The sequence below is a fragment of the Rhineura floridana genome, chromosome 10 (assembly GCF_030035675.1).
Source record: "Rhineura floridana isolate rRhiFlo1 chromosome 10, rRhiFlo1.hap2, whole genome shotgun sequence".
NCBI lineage: Eukaryota > Metazoa > Chordata > Lepidosauria > Squamata > Rhineuridae > Rhineura > Rhineura floridana.
Window position 1 is genome coordinate 63251566 of NC_084489.1, and position 13639 is coordinate 63265204.

General features: G+C 42.4%; 1 protein-coding gene across 2 annotated transcripts in view; it reads right to left on the reverse strand.

The window, feature by feature from the left end:
* The window catches only part of ENKUR (enkurin, TRPC channel interacting protein), a 25297-nt gene continuing 11658 nt past the window's right edge, over positions 1-13639 (reverse strand). For both annotated transcript variants that reach the window (XM_061586138.1, XM_061586139.1), the window contains exons 3-6: positions 7197-7342; positions 4368-4594; positions 1696-1842; positions 1-516 (exon numbers count right to left, since the gene is read on the reverse strand). In XM_061586138.1, the coding sequence (XP_061442122.1) occupies positions 343-516; positions 1696-1842; positions 4368-4594; positions 7197-7342 (694 nt within the window). In that variant the 3' untranslated portion in view covers positions 1-342. The remainder of the gene's footprint in view (positions 517-1695; positions 1843-4367; positions 4595-7196; positions 7343-13639) is intronic.

The following is a 13639-nucleotide window of genomic DNA, read 5'->3' on the forward strand; positions in this document are numbered from 1 at the left end:
TCTTTATTAACTATCCCCGTATCTTTCTCAGCTTTTATTTACACATTTATTTGAATTATTACCATTCATCATGTTACTTGCTATAATGACAACTAGAACCTTTAGAGGTTTATTTAAAAATAAAGTATAGTTCATTGAACAATCAGGAAAAAAATAAGTAGATATTTATTTGAAAAAAATAGATATCTTAAAAACTTTCAAAAATAAAATACAATAACACTCTAAGTATCTTGTTAAAATTTAAATATTCTTCTACAATTGAATATATAAGTATTTTTGCTTGCTCACTGAAAGTAACTTTGTTTTCATCTCAGGAAGAGAATATTTCCAAGGATGTTCTCATCATTTGTTTGCAATATAAATAACTCTGTGTTTCTCAATTGTCTGAATATCATGTTCCAACTGCTTCATCTGCGTTTCCAGCCTTTCTTTATGAAGCTTCTTTGGTATTGTATCTATTTCTACTGAAAGGCTTTGGAATTCATGATGAACCTCTTCCCAGTTCTTCTTGAGACCCTATTTGGAGTAGACAGAGAACAATTAGTATACGCAGCATTATAGAAACATCCACTAAGGCTGCTATTCCAGCGTTGGGCCTGGCCAACCTTCACTTGTACATGCACGTGCATACCATACACACACACCCATACTCACACCAGAGCACAGATACACATAGACAGCCACATGCAAGTACACACACAGACAGGCACACTGCATCCACTGCCCGCTCCTCAACTGCCCGCTCCGCCCAGTGCAGTGCCACAGTGGGGAGGAAAACTGTCCTCTCCACTCTTCGGATTATTAAACTGAAGAGTGGAGAAGATGGTACTTTCTTCCCCTTTGAGTTGTGCTGTGCTTATCTCTCTGCCCAGCCTTATGCTGCAATGTTACCTGCTGCATATTTTGCTACTGTTGCAGGCAAAATTGGCGGTTGTGTGGGACAAAAAATGCTTAGGGTTCAGCTTGCAGGCCAGCAGTTCACCACCCAGTTATTGCATACTAACCTTGGAATGCAACTCTCTTTTGTGTAGATACATACAGGATTGCAATCCTAATACTCCAACTTGGTGCCCTCCAGCTGTTTTGAATGACAGCTCCTCTAATTCTATCCACTGGCCATGATGGCTGGATTGTTGGAGTCCAGTAACATCTGGAGAGCTCAAGTTTGGGAAAAACTGCTGTACTCAATTACCTGCATTTAAGCTTCATCAAACTCAACCGGGCTTTCTTCGGAGCAAACACGTATAGGCTCACATCCTCAGAGTGCAGCCCTATACGCATTTTCCTGGGAGTGAGGTACACTGAACACTGTGGGATATATTTCATATTAAACACACATAGTTTGCCTTGCACAACAGCAGTTTCCCCACACTGTAACAAGAAAAAAATATGTGGCCAACTTCATTTTTTCTGTGGGACAAAAACTTTTGAAATGCCTCTAATTGCAAACAGGTTCCACAGTGGTCCACTAAGGTTGATACGATGGTGCGATGACATGAAATCTATCTTTCAAAACAGACAGGTCTTCACTGCTTGAAATTTCTGTCATCTCTGACTTGCTCAGTCCTACAGATAACTATTCTAGAGCTCCATCTAGTGAAAAGCTACTACTCTTCCTAATTGCAATTCTATTCATAAACCCCTTCCTATTTATGCCTGTAAGATGTACAAACTAATTGAAATCGACCTACATACCTCGATAAGACTTTCCCTCTCTTCATCAGAGAGCCGTTTCATGGCTTTCTGTCTGAGCGTTTCCTTGACATAGGCATCATACTCTTCCTGAGCTCTCTTTACATCTTCACTTCGCTTTGTTACATATTTTGGAGTAAGGCCATAATCCTACAAGAAGAATGCACCTTACAAATGTTCATAAAAAGAAAAAATATTCATAAAATATTCAAAAAAGACCCATGTGTAATGTAAGTGTTCGATTTTATTTTTACAAAGAAAGGCTACTTGGAACTTTTTCTGATTAATCCTATATATACAAACAGTGAACTCATTCTGAGTGTAGATCCTTATGTAGCCAAAACAGCAGCATCTAAACGCAAGAGGGACATATGAACTGCTTGAAAGTTTTGAGAACAAAAAAATCTTTAGAAAACATATACATACAACTGGGGGTGGGAGAGAGAAAAATGAGTATCCTGAAAGAAGGTACAGGAACACTCCACACCACAACATTTTTTTGTGGTTCTCACTTGCAGTATCAATAACACATGTCCCAGAACCACAAGTACAACTTTTATGGAGAACCTGTCAGGTCAAGTCTTCTAAATTATTTTTTGGCAGGAAAAATGTTGCCATTTATTTGATGTAATTTTGTTTCAGAATGTTTATATATACAGGAAGCTTCTAACTGAAATTTATGGAAGTGTTTAGAGACTTTGAGATTGCAGATTCACAGTGCAATCCTAGCCATTTCTACGTAGAAGTAAGTCGCAGTGAATTCAATGGGACTTACTCCCAGGTAAATGGATATAGAATTGCAGCCTTAGCAGAAAATCCATTTCATTCCCTATGGATAGTGAAGCATGCAGAAGAGGAAGGTTGCTGGTGTAGGAATATTTTTGTGTGAAAGGGGATGGATCTGGATTGATTACATTCTTCCATTACTCTGTTTTTATAAATACAAGTCTTCACAGTTATATGTTAAACATCTAAGGCGTTTTATAAAATACTCAAAAACAAAAATATTCCTGCTTTTCATCAATGTTTTTACTTTCACTAAAAATGTTCTAGAAAAGAGATTTCCCAACAAAGATGTTTAGGGACAGGAACTTCTGGTTTAGAATTTTTCTTTTCTAGAAATGTGACTCATATCATAAATACATAAGAAGAATCTGCTGGATCAGGTCAATAGCCCATATAATTTATTTATTTATTTATTTAATTAAACTTATATACCGCCCGACTAGCAACAGCTCTCTGGGCGGTGAACATTAAAAATACAATAAAAATAACACAAAACTGTACACAAAACTGTACAGTCTAAAATCAAAATATAATAATTTACAATTAACAGGAATTAAAATGCCTCAGAGAAGAGAAAGGTTTTAACCTGGCGCCGAAAAGATGATAGTGTCGGCGCCAGGCGCACCTCCTCGGGGAGACCATTCCATAGTTCGGGGGCCACCACTGAGAAGGCCCTAGATCTTGTCACCACTCTCCGGGCTTCCCTATGAGTCGGAACCCGGAGGAGGGTCTTCGTAGTAGACCGTAGTGTACGGGCCGGTTCATATCGGGAGAGGCGTTCCGACAGATATCGTGGTCCCGCGCCGTATAAGGCTTTATAGGTAAGTACCAACACTTTGAATCTGGCCCGGAAGCATATCGGAAGCCAGTGCAAACGGGCTAGCACAGGTGTTATATGCTCAGACCGCTTAGTTCTTGTTAGCAGTCTGGCTGCCGCATTTTGCACTAGCTGTAGCTTCCGAATCGTCTTCAAAGGTAGCCCTACGTAAAGCGCATTGCAGTAGTCCAGACGCGAGGTTACCATAGCAAGTACCACTGATGAGAGGTCCTCCTTACTCAGATAGGGACGTAGCTGGGCTACCAACCGAAGTTGGTAGAACGCATTCCGGGCCACCGAGGCTACATGAGCCTCAAGTGTGAGGGAAGAGTCTAAGATGACTCCCAGACTACGCACCTGTTCCTTTAGGGGGAGTGTAACCCCATCCAGGACAGGGTATATATCCACCATCCGATCAGAGAAACCATCCACCAACAGCATCTCAGTCTTGTTAGGATTGAGTCTCAGTTTGTCAGGTCTCATCCAGTCCATTGTCGCAGCCAGGCAACGGTTCAGCACGTCGACTGCCTCACCTGAAGAAGTTGTAAAGGAGAAGTAGAGCTGCGTGTCATCAGCATACTGATGACAACGCACTCCAAAACTCCTGATGACCGCCCCCAGCGGCTTCATATAAATGTTAAAAAGCATGGGAGACAGAACCGAACCCTGCGGGACCCCACATTGGAGAACCCAAGGTGTCGAGCAATGTTCCCCAAGCACTATCTTCTGGAGACGACCCACTAAGTAGGAGCGGAACCACTGCCAAGCAGTGCCTCCAACTCCCAATTCCGCAAGCCTCTCCAGAAGGATACCATGGTCAATGGTATCAAAAGCCGCTGAGAGGTCAAGGAGAATCAACAGAGTTACACTCCCTCTGTCTCTCTCCCGACATATAATCCATTCAGTGTGCAAAGAACTAGAGACTTATTCTGCAATCCTATACCTGCTTACCTAGGAGTAAGCCGCATTGAACTTAACAGGAGTTATTTCTAAGTATGTATAGGATTTCACCATTAGTAAATCTACCAGATTATTCCTTAGTGCCATCATTTCATTTGTTTATAAAGCATACCTTTTTCTTGAGATATTTTGGAACAAGTCCTGAAGTTTCAAGAATAAATTTGTCTCCCTGTCGCCTGTCGACGCAAACTGGTAGAGGTTTCTTAGCCACTCCCATGATAACATTAGCTGCATTTGTGCTTATGAAATTCTTTGTACTTTGAACTCCCATAATTGGATGATCTGACCTTCTAGGCACATTTGATTCTCTCATTTTTTTACCTTCTTGGTCTTTTTCCCCTGTTTTTTTTTAAAAAATAAAAAATCACAAAATAAATTACAGCTTTTCTTATGTGTCTCAAAACCCAAGACAAATCTAAATGAAACTTGAAAAGCTCTGTTCCTCAAAAGGTGGCACAGGAGTTTGCCAGACTTGTTAAACCTCTGCTGATGTTTCAACCTTCACCTTTGCCCCCTGGTTTTCTGAGTTCTGGTCTTCCAGCCCTAGACAGCTTTTTTCCTTATCACACTACGCATCATAAAGAGGAGGATTATTGGGAGCAGCAAGTGTAACAAGTGACTGAGTGACTGGCTGGAGAGGGGTTTACCATGGCCTGCATAATACAGAAACTGAATAACTGCTGTAAACTATCTAGATCAGATATACGAAGACACTGCCGAAGACATTTCTGTGAAGGACGAAAGATACAATTTAACAGAGTTGTGGAAAGGAACAAAAAAATATGAAGATGCACTTCCATAAAGGCTAAAAAAAGCTAGGTGTACTATATTTGTGCATACATGATTTTGATCATGGTCATGTGTATGTAGCTGGAGGCAGGTGGGATTTCTGTTGCTTTTAGAATTAGTCAGTTATCATCTTCAATGCTTGCTGTCCTTTTAAATCTTTTTGTTTTTCATACTTTTTGTACATTTTATATTGCAATGTATTTTTTGTATAGTATGTCACACTGAAACTTTTGTAGTAGGTGTCTAACAAATCATATTATAAAAATATTTGGAGTCAGCAACACTGAGGCACCTTATTGCTTGGGGCCCCAATTCTAATGCCCCTGGGCCATTTCAGCTGGTGAAATGGGACTTGTGACACTTCCCAAATTCACAGGGACTGTTTTTGTGAAAATGAAATGCCATGTTCCATAACTGCTCTTTTTGCCAGTATATACATTTATTCACAAACTTTCCATTTGAAGAGCTATAAGGAGAGTTAAATAGAGCTCTCTATTAACTGGGTGAGCATTCCAAAGCATGCTGTAGATTGGCCTATTTAGTCTTGCTTTTAAAAATGCAGACTTAGCATGCCAAACAAAAGCCAAACATCCTTGATGTGATGTCCAGCCATGTACATCCAGATCAGAGGCAAAAACTAAACATACAAACCTATGGTCCTTAAAATCACTAGAATATAATTGCTCATGTATCCAAGAGAGTACAGATTAAGTTATTTCTTAATCTGGGTAAAATTCTGCATGGCCTGAAACACTCATCCCATACAGAGTCAGTGTAGTCTAGTAATCAGATTAGACTAAGTTTAGTGAGAGCTGGATGTACATCACTACTTACCAATGGTGCTGAGAGTGATTTTAATTCTATCTTACAGAGTAGCCGTGAGAATAAGATGTGGGGAGAGGAGGGCAACCATGTAACTTCCCAGAGTTTCTCAGATAAAGGACGGGATAAGAATGAAATAAATATCTAGGCTTCGATCGTCTAGGTTTTCTCAGCATCAACTTCCTCCCCCGCATTCAGCAGTTACCATCTTTGCACACAATCTGGATGTCTGCTGCTAACAATAGGGCCTTTACACAGCAGTGACTGGTGCTTGGGCCTAGTAGGGCAGAAGACAAGGAGACCAACAGAAGGTGAAGCCACAGCCAATGACAGGCAGAGCCACCTAAGTCTAGTTTTGTCCACATCCTCCTCCCTGCAGAATTCTACATGGGCAGCACCAAGACTGAGGAGGAGGAGGACCCTGACAAGCAGTGCCCCCCTCCCCCCGGAATGGTTATAAGTAAGAAGGCAGGCAGGTGGGGGTTGGATGAGGGAAGACTGCGTTTGGTGGGGTAGCGCCCCATTTGCCCTAATGGTCTAGCCTCCATTGCCGTTATACCAGCAACCCTAAGAATGTGGAATAGCCGCCCTGTTGAATTTCCCTCCCTGGTTTTAATTTCACACTAACATTCTCATCAGTCTTTGAGGATTTCTTCTGAGAAGGAATTGGACTGGCTGATGTATGTTTTTAGCTGCTTTGTTCTGCTCTTCAGTTTTTGTCTTGCATTTATGGATATTTTTATATGGTGGTTCTCTTGCTTTGAACGTGCACTGGAAGAAAGGACATATAAATGCTGTGTGTGTGTTATGTGCCTTCAAGTCGATTTTGACTTATGGCGACCCTATGAATCAGTGACCTCCAATAGCATCTGTCATTAACCACCCTGTTCAGATCTTGTAAGTTCAGGTCTGTGGCTTCTTCCTTTATGGAATCAATCCATCTCTTGTTTGGCCTTCCTCTTTTTCTACTCCCTTCTGTTTTTCCCAGCATTATTGTCTTTTCTAGTGAATCATGTCTTCTCATTATGTGTCCAAAGTATAACCTCAGTTTCATCATTTTAGCTTCTAGTGATAGTTCTGGTTTAATTTGTTCTAACACCCAATTATGTGTCTTTTTCACAGTCCATGGTACCCGCAAAGCTCTCCTCCAACACCACATTTCAAATGAGTTGATTTTTCTCTTATCCACTTTTTTCACTGTCCAACTTTCACATCCATACATAGAGATCGGGATACCATGGTCCGAATGATCCGAACACCTTTTATCATGAAAACCCTATGAATATAAATGCTATACATTACACAAATAAATGAAAAATGAAAAACATACGCTTTGGTAACTTTGGTTCCTTTGAATGTTTCTGAAGGAAGTCTTTTGGAGAGGGCACCTGGACTTTTGGTGGTCCAATGGTTTTCCATGGTGCTTTACTTTGTTCTATTGTACGTTTCACATACGGTTTAAATGTCGACACATATCTTTAGTGAAGAGAAAATATACACACAAAAATTAAAATGAAAGAGAAGATGTAGGCTATTCCCCAAACAGACTATTATGCCCTTGAAAGCTGTTCCCTAAATGACTGTAATCTAAAATCAAGATTAAAAAAATGAAGTATTTTCAGATAAATAAATTTTGTTCTAATCTCATTTGTATCTGACATCAATGACCTGGCTCACCTGACATGGTAAGTCGAACTATGTGCATGCTTCCACAGAAGAGCTTGCAGCCAATTTAAGTTGATAAGAATGTAAGAAGAGCTTGCTGGATCAGGCCAATGGCCCATCTAGTTCACCATCCTGTTCTCACAGTGCCCAAACAGATGCCTACGAGAAGCCTGCAAGTAGGACCTGAGTACAAGAGTACTTTCCTGTCTTGCGGTTTCTAGCAACTGGTATTCGGAAGTATACTACCTCTGATGGTGGAGGCAGAGCATAGTGTTGACCATTGAACCACACTGTCACTGAGTGTTTTTCCATCAAGTCTGAAAGTGTGGAAATCTGTAGCTAAGAGAAGTTATGTCTTTGCCCAGTCTGGGAACGGATAGCCAAGGCCGTTGTCATGGCAGCATCAAGATAGACTGGGAGAGTTCTAGCAGTTATCTGTGTTGAGCTGAGTCTTCTGTGTAATGTCTTTGAACTGAGAACTTCTCTCCTAGAGGGGGGGATCTTAAAGCCTTAAGCCATAATGTCTTAATAAAAGACTCTTAACCTGATCTAATGCATCTGAGAAGTTTCTTGAGCAACTTAACTCCAACGTAACGTATGCTGTTTCACGCAACAACGCACACACTTCAACAGGGGTTATGGGCCCAGATCCACAGCGTGTTACACAAGAGTAAGTTGCTGGTCTGAAAGGCAGACGGAGTTCCAGAGGGCAGCTTGATTGATTGTACCAGACAGAGGTGAGCAACATGGCTGTAAACGTGTCTGGGGGAGGCTTGCCAATGGAAAGATTGACGGAAAAGAATTATGGCAGCTGGAAGCCGAGGATGCGGGCTTTGCTGATAAAAGAGGATTTATGGGACATTATAGATGGACCCCTGTGATGCGTCCTTCCCTGGCTCTCCCTGTCAGGTTCCTACCTGCTCGTGGTTACTGCCTGTCTCTAGGCACCACCAGGGACTCCACCAGTCCGGACCACACTCTCTTATGGTTTACCTATCCGCTCTAGCACAGATCTCAACAGATCCCCCTGCTAGGCAACCACCAGTAACGTCCCAATACTAGTATTCCCAGAGACTCTGAATACTGGTATTGTTATTCTCTTCACCGCTGCCACCATTTGTTACAGTTCCCCTTCAGCCTTGGTCATTACCTCACCCTCCCTTCTGGTCTGTGAAACCCCAGCCAAGGATCAGGCCTTTGGTAAACCAAATTAAGTATTTATTAAAGATAACAAAGCTAACAAGATTAACAAGATTTCTTCTTAAGGCACATAAGCATATGGTTTTACTCAATACTAATCCGAACTCCACCTCCCTCCTTCTTCACGCTCTCCTGGCAAACAACTCTCTCAAACCCCACCAAGCAATCCACTCTTTCTCTTCTCCCCCCCAGATTCCACTCTCACTCTTCCTTTTATACATTCAGCCATTTTAAACACTCAGCCAATCATCTCGCATTCTACTGCCCATTCACTCCCCCTCTTTCACTCCACTTACCATGTATCTTCTAAAACAACAACACTTACCATATATACATTAATATAGGAACATCACATTTCCCCCCCCTTAAACAACAGCAGAGTATTATTCCTGTTCCAGGATTTATACGTCGCGTTAACAAATAAAAGTCTCTATGGGGAAAATGTCTTTCTTTGTTCCTCTATCTGGTCACGTCACTGCAGTCCCAGCCACTTGCCTGGAAAGTCCATCGGCCAGTACATTGTCCTTGCCTTTTATGAACTGGAAGTCCACTTGATAGTCCTGTAGGGCCCAGGACCACCTCTGCAGCATAGTGTTATGGTTTTTCATAGTCTGCAACCATAACAAGGCCCGATGATCCGTAGTCACTGTGAATCTTCGTCCCCACACGTATGGGCGCAACTTGTTCAGTCCCCACATGACCGCTAGGCACTCCTTCTGGACCGACGAATAGTTTTTCTCCCTCGGCGTCAGCTTGCGACTCAGGTACGCCACTGGATGTCTGGTGCCTTCTCTCTCCTGTAGCAAGACGACTCCCAGCGCCAGGTCCGACGCATCTGTAGCCACGATGAATGGTTTCTCATAGTCTGGTGCTATTAATATGGGTCCTTGGCACAAGGCTTGCTTCAGTAGATCAAAAGCCTTCTGACATTCATCCGTCCATACCACACGCTCAGAACACTTCTTCTTTGTTAATTCATGCAAGGGGGTTGCTATTTCCCCAAAATTTCTCACAAACTTCCTATAAAAACCAGCCACACCCAGAAATGCCCTTACTTGTTTTTTGGTTAAGGGGATCGGCCACGCTTGTATTGCCTCCACCTTGCTCCATAAGGGGGTGATTTTCCCACTCCCCACCTTATGTCCTAAATAGATTACTTCCTTTAGTCCAAACTGGCATTTCTTAGCTTTTATTGTGAGGCCTGCTTTTCTTAAGGCCTCCAATACTGTTGTCAGGTGTTGGACATGCTCAGGCACCGACTTGCTAAAAATGGCCACGTCATCGATATAGGCCACTGCAAAATCTGACATGCCTCGCAACACAGTATTGATTAGCCTCTGAAATGAACTTGGTGAGTTCCTTAGTCCCATGGGTAAGTCAGAAACTCATATAACCCATCTGGTGTACTGAAGGCAGTTTTGGCTCTGGATTGCTCGTCTAGTTCCATTTGCCAAAATCCTTTACAGAGATCTAGTGTAGAGATAATGGTTGCTGCCCCCAATAACTCTAACATTGCGTCTACCCTAGGCATAGGATACGCATCTGGGACAGTAATTTTATTGATTAGCCGATAATCAATGCAAAACCTTGTCGTTCCATCTTTTTTCGGAACCAGGACAATACTTGAGGCCCAGGGACTGATGGATTCCCTGATCACTCCTAATTCCAGCATCTCTTCCACCTCCTTTTTGATCTCATTCAAAACTTTCCCATTCACACGGTACGGAACAGATCTGATTGGGGCATGATCTCCAGTATCAATGGAATGTATAACTATACTGGTTCGGCCAGGTTTGTTGCTAAAGAGATTCCTATAGGTTTTCAAAACTCTCAGAATCTCCTCTTTTACTTCCTCCTTCACCTCCTCTGACCATTCCACTTGATCTACCCCTCCTTTGTCTTTGCTTTCCTGTACCAAATCTGGAAGTTCAGGCCCACTTCCCTCAGGGAATAAGGTAACTTGCAACACCTTTGCATCCCTGGTATGGTAAGGCTTTAACATATTTACATGAACCACTTTGCTTTTGTTTAATTGGTCTGTGGTGATTACATATGTCACTGTGTCAAGCCTTTCTCTGATGGTATATGGTCCTTCCCAGTTAGCCTGTAATTTGTCATGTTTCCTGGGTATGAACGCCATAACCATATCTCCCACATCATACACACGTTCTCTGGCTGTTCTGTCATACCAGTAACTTTGCTTCTCCTGTGCTTGACTCAAATTCTCTTTCACTACTTCCATCACTGATGTTAATTTATTGCGGAATTCCAATACAAAATCTACTACAGAAGTTTTGTACTCTCCCAGAGTTCCTTCCCATGAATTTTTTAGCAGTTCCAAAGGTCCCCTCACTTTTCTAGTGAACATGAGTTCAAAGGGTGAGAAGTCTGTTGACTCTTGAGGGACTTCTCTGTATGCAAATAAGAAGCATCCCAACCGTTCATCCCAGTCTTGTGGGTGATCTTGAACATAGCTTCTTATCATGCCCTTCAAAACTCCATTGAATCTCTCAGTTAGCCCATTAGTGGCGGGATGGTAAGTAGTGGTCTTTAGATGTTTTAGACCACAACATTTCCACATACATTGCATCACTTCTCCCATGAATACACTGCCTTGATCTGTCAGCACTTCATGAGGGAAACCCAGCCTCATAAAGATTTTTAATAAAGCCTCTGCCACTACAGGGGCTTCTACAGATCTCAGTGCTTCTGCGTCTGGGTACCTGGTGGCAAAATCCACCACCACCACTAGATATTTCTTGCCATGCCTTGTGGGTTTGGAAAAAGGGCCCACCAAATCTATTCCCACTCTATAAAAGGGTTGTCCAATTATAGGAAGGGGCTTTAAGGGTGCCTTGGTCTTTACTCCACTCTTTCCCACCTTTTGGCATATTCCACAAGATAGACAATGTTGTTTTACATCCTTGGAGATATTTGGCCAATAATAATGTGCAGCCAATCTCCTCTTGGTCTTTTTTATTCCCAGAATAACACATGGGACATCATGGGCTACCTCTAGCAATCTGGTTCTGTATTTGCTAGGTACTATCAATTGCTTCACTGGTTCACATTCATCCTTTCTCTCAGCAGGCATCCACAGTCTATATAAAATCCCATTCTCACACACAACTTGATTCCTCAGTTTGTCAGTGAAAGGAATCTGTTGGGTCAGCGCTTGTTCCTTTATCTGCTTCAGACTTATATCTTTATGCAGCTCTTCCCTGAATTGATCTGCTTCTTCCCCAGAGACCACTTGATACAGTTTGTCTTCTTCAGCAGGCCTGCTAGTGGTTGCTACGGTGACCTGAGGCTGGTTAACAGATTCCACCCTGTTTGTTTCAGCCCCCCTTAATATGGCTTCTTTTTCTCTGCCAATTTGCTGTCTGGTCACTACATATATTTTCCCCTGTGCCCCCATAACATCTCTTCCCAGTATTACTGGTTCTTGTTGCTGGGCATTAATACCAACTTTATATTGGCCCTTTCGGCCTCTCCATTCCATTTTCACTAGGGCCACAGGCAAACTCTCTGGTTGACCCCTCACTCCTTGGATAGTCACTGTTTCCTGAGGTAATATTTCTTCAGATTTTATTAAATCTGGCCTCAGTAACGTCTGAGTGGCACCAGTGTCAAGCAATGCCCAATAAGTTGCCCCTTGTACACTCACTTTCTCTCTCAGACTTGAATCAAGGTCTGTTACTTCTGTCCAGTTTATCTGGCAAAACTGAACCTTTTTCGCTGCTTCTAAAGCCTTGGGCTCTGTTTTCACTGCCCTTGTCTGAGCAGGATTACTAATGGGGTTGGCAACCTCACATTGAAAACGTAGGTGCCCCGGTCTACCACATTTGTAGCATAATTTCTCCTCACTTTTAGGGTACACAGATCCACTCGCTGTGGTACCACATCCCTTCTGCCAGCACTATATGGTCTGGGTTTAAACTCTCTTGATGTTTTCCCCACCCAGCCAGTTCTATTGGAGGCGAAGTGATCCGCCATCTCTGCGGCCTCCTGCACAGATGTAGGGGAACGGTCTTTGACCAGGAGCCTTATTTCTGGTGGTAACTGATGGTATAATTGATCCAATATCATGAGGTTTTTCGCCTCTTCCACTGACTGAGCTTTGGCACTACTCATCCACTTTCCAAATATATCCATCAACTTTGCTCCCAGTTCCACAAAAGACCTCCCTGTCTGTATCTGGCAATTTCTGAAAAGCTTTCTAAAATAATCAGGCCCCAGTCTGAATCTTTTAAACACTGCTTCTTTGAATTCAGCGTAGGTGACGGGCTTGTCTGAGGGGAAATATTGGTATACCTCAGCCAATTCCCCTTTAATCAGGTTTGATAAATACTGCATGTATTTATCTTCAGGTAGCCCCCACAACTGAGCTGCTTTTTCAAAGGTGCTGAGGTAAATTTGAGGATCTTGACCAGGCTCATAGACAGCAAAGTCCTTTGGAGTAATTTTTATTTTTGCTCCATCTCTGTCTTTCCTTGTCTCCTCAGAGTGAAATTTCTCTCTATCAAATTTTAACTTTTCTACTTGTAATTCAGCATCCAATGCTCGTTGCTTCTCCCTCTCCTCAAACCCCAATCTCATTCTCTCAATTTCCAACTCCCTCTGTTTTTCCTTCTCTGCACCTTCCATCCTCAATCTCTCAGCTTCCATCTTCAATCTCTCAGCTTCCATCTTCAATCTCTCAGCTTCCAACTCCCTCTGCTTGTCTTTTTCCTCAGCCTCCCATCTTAACTTCTCTCTCAAGTACTCTATATAAGCGGGATTGCTTAAATATCCTTCTGGGGTCTCTTCCCTGACAGGTTGTTTTTGCTGGGCAGTAGCAAATCCTATAAGTGCTACCCTCAATTCATCTACCCCTTTACCCTCGTGAGGTAAATTGAATGTTATGCA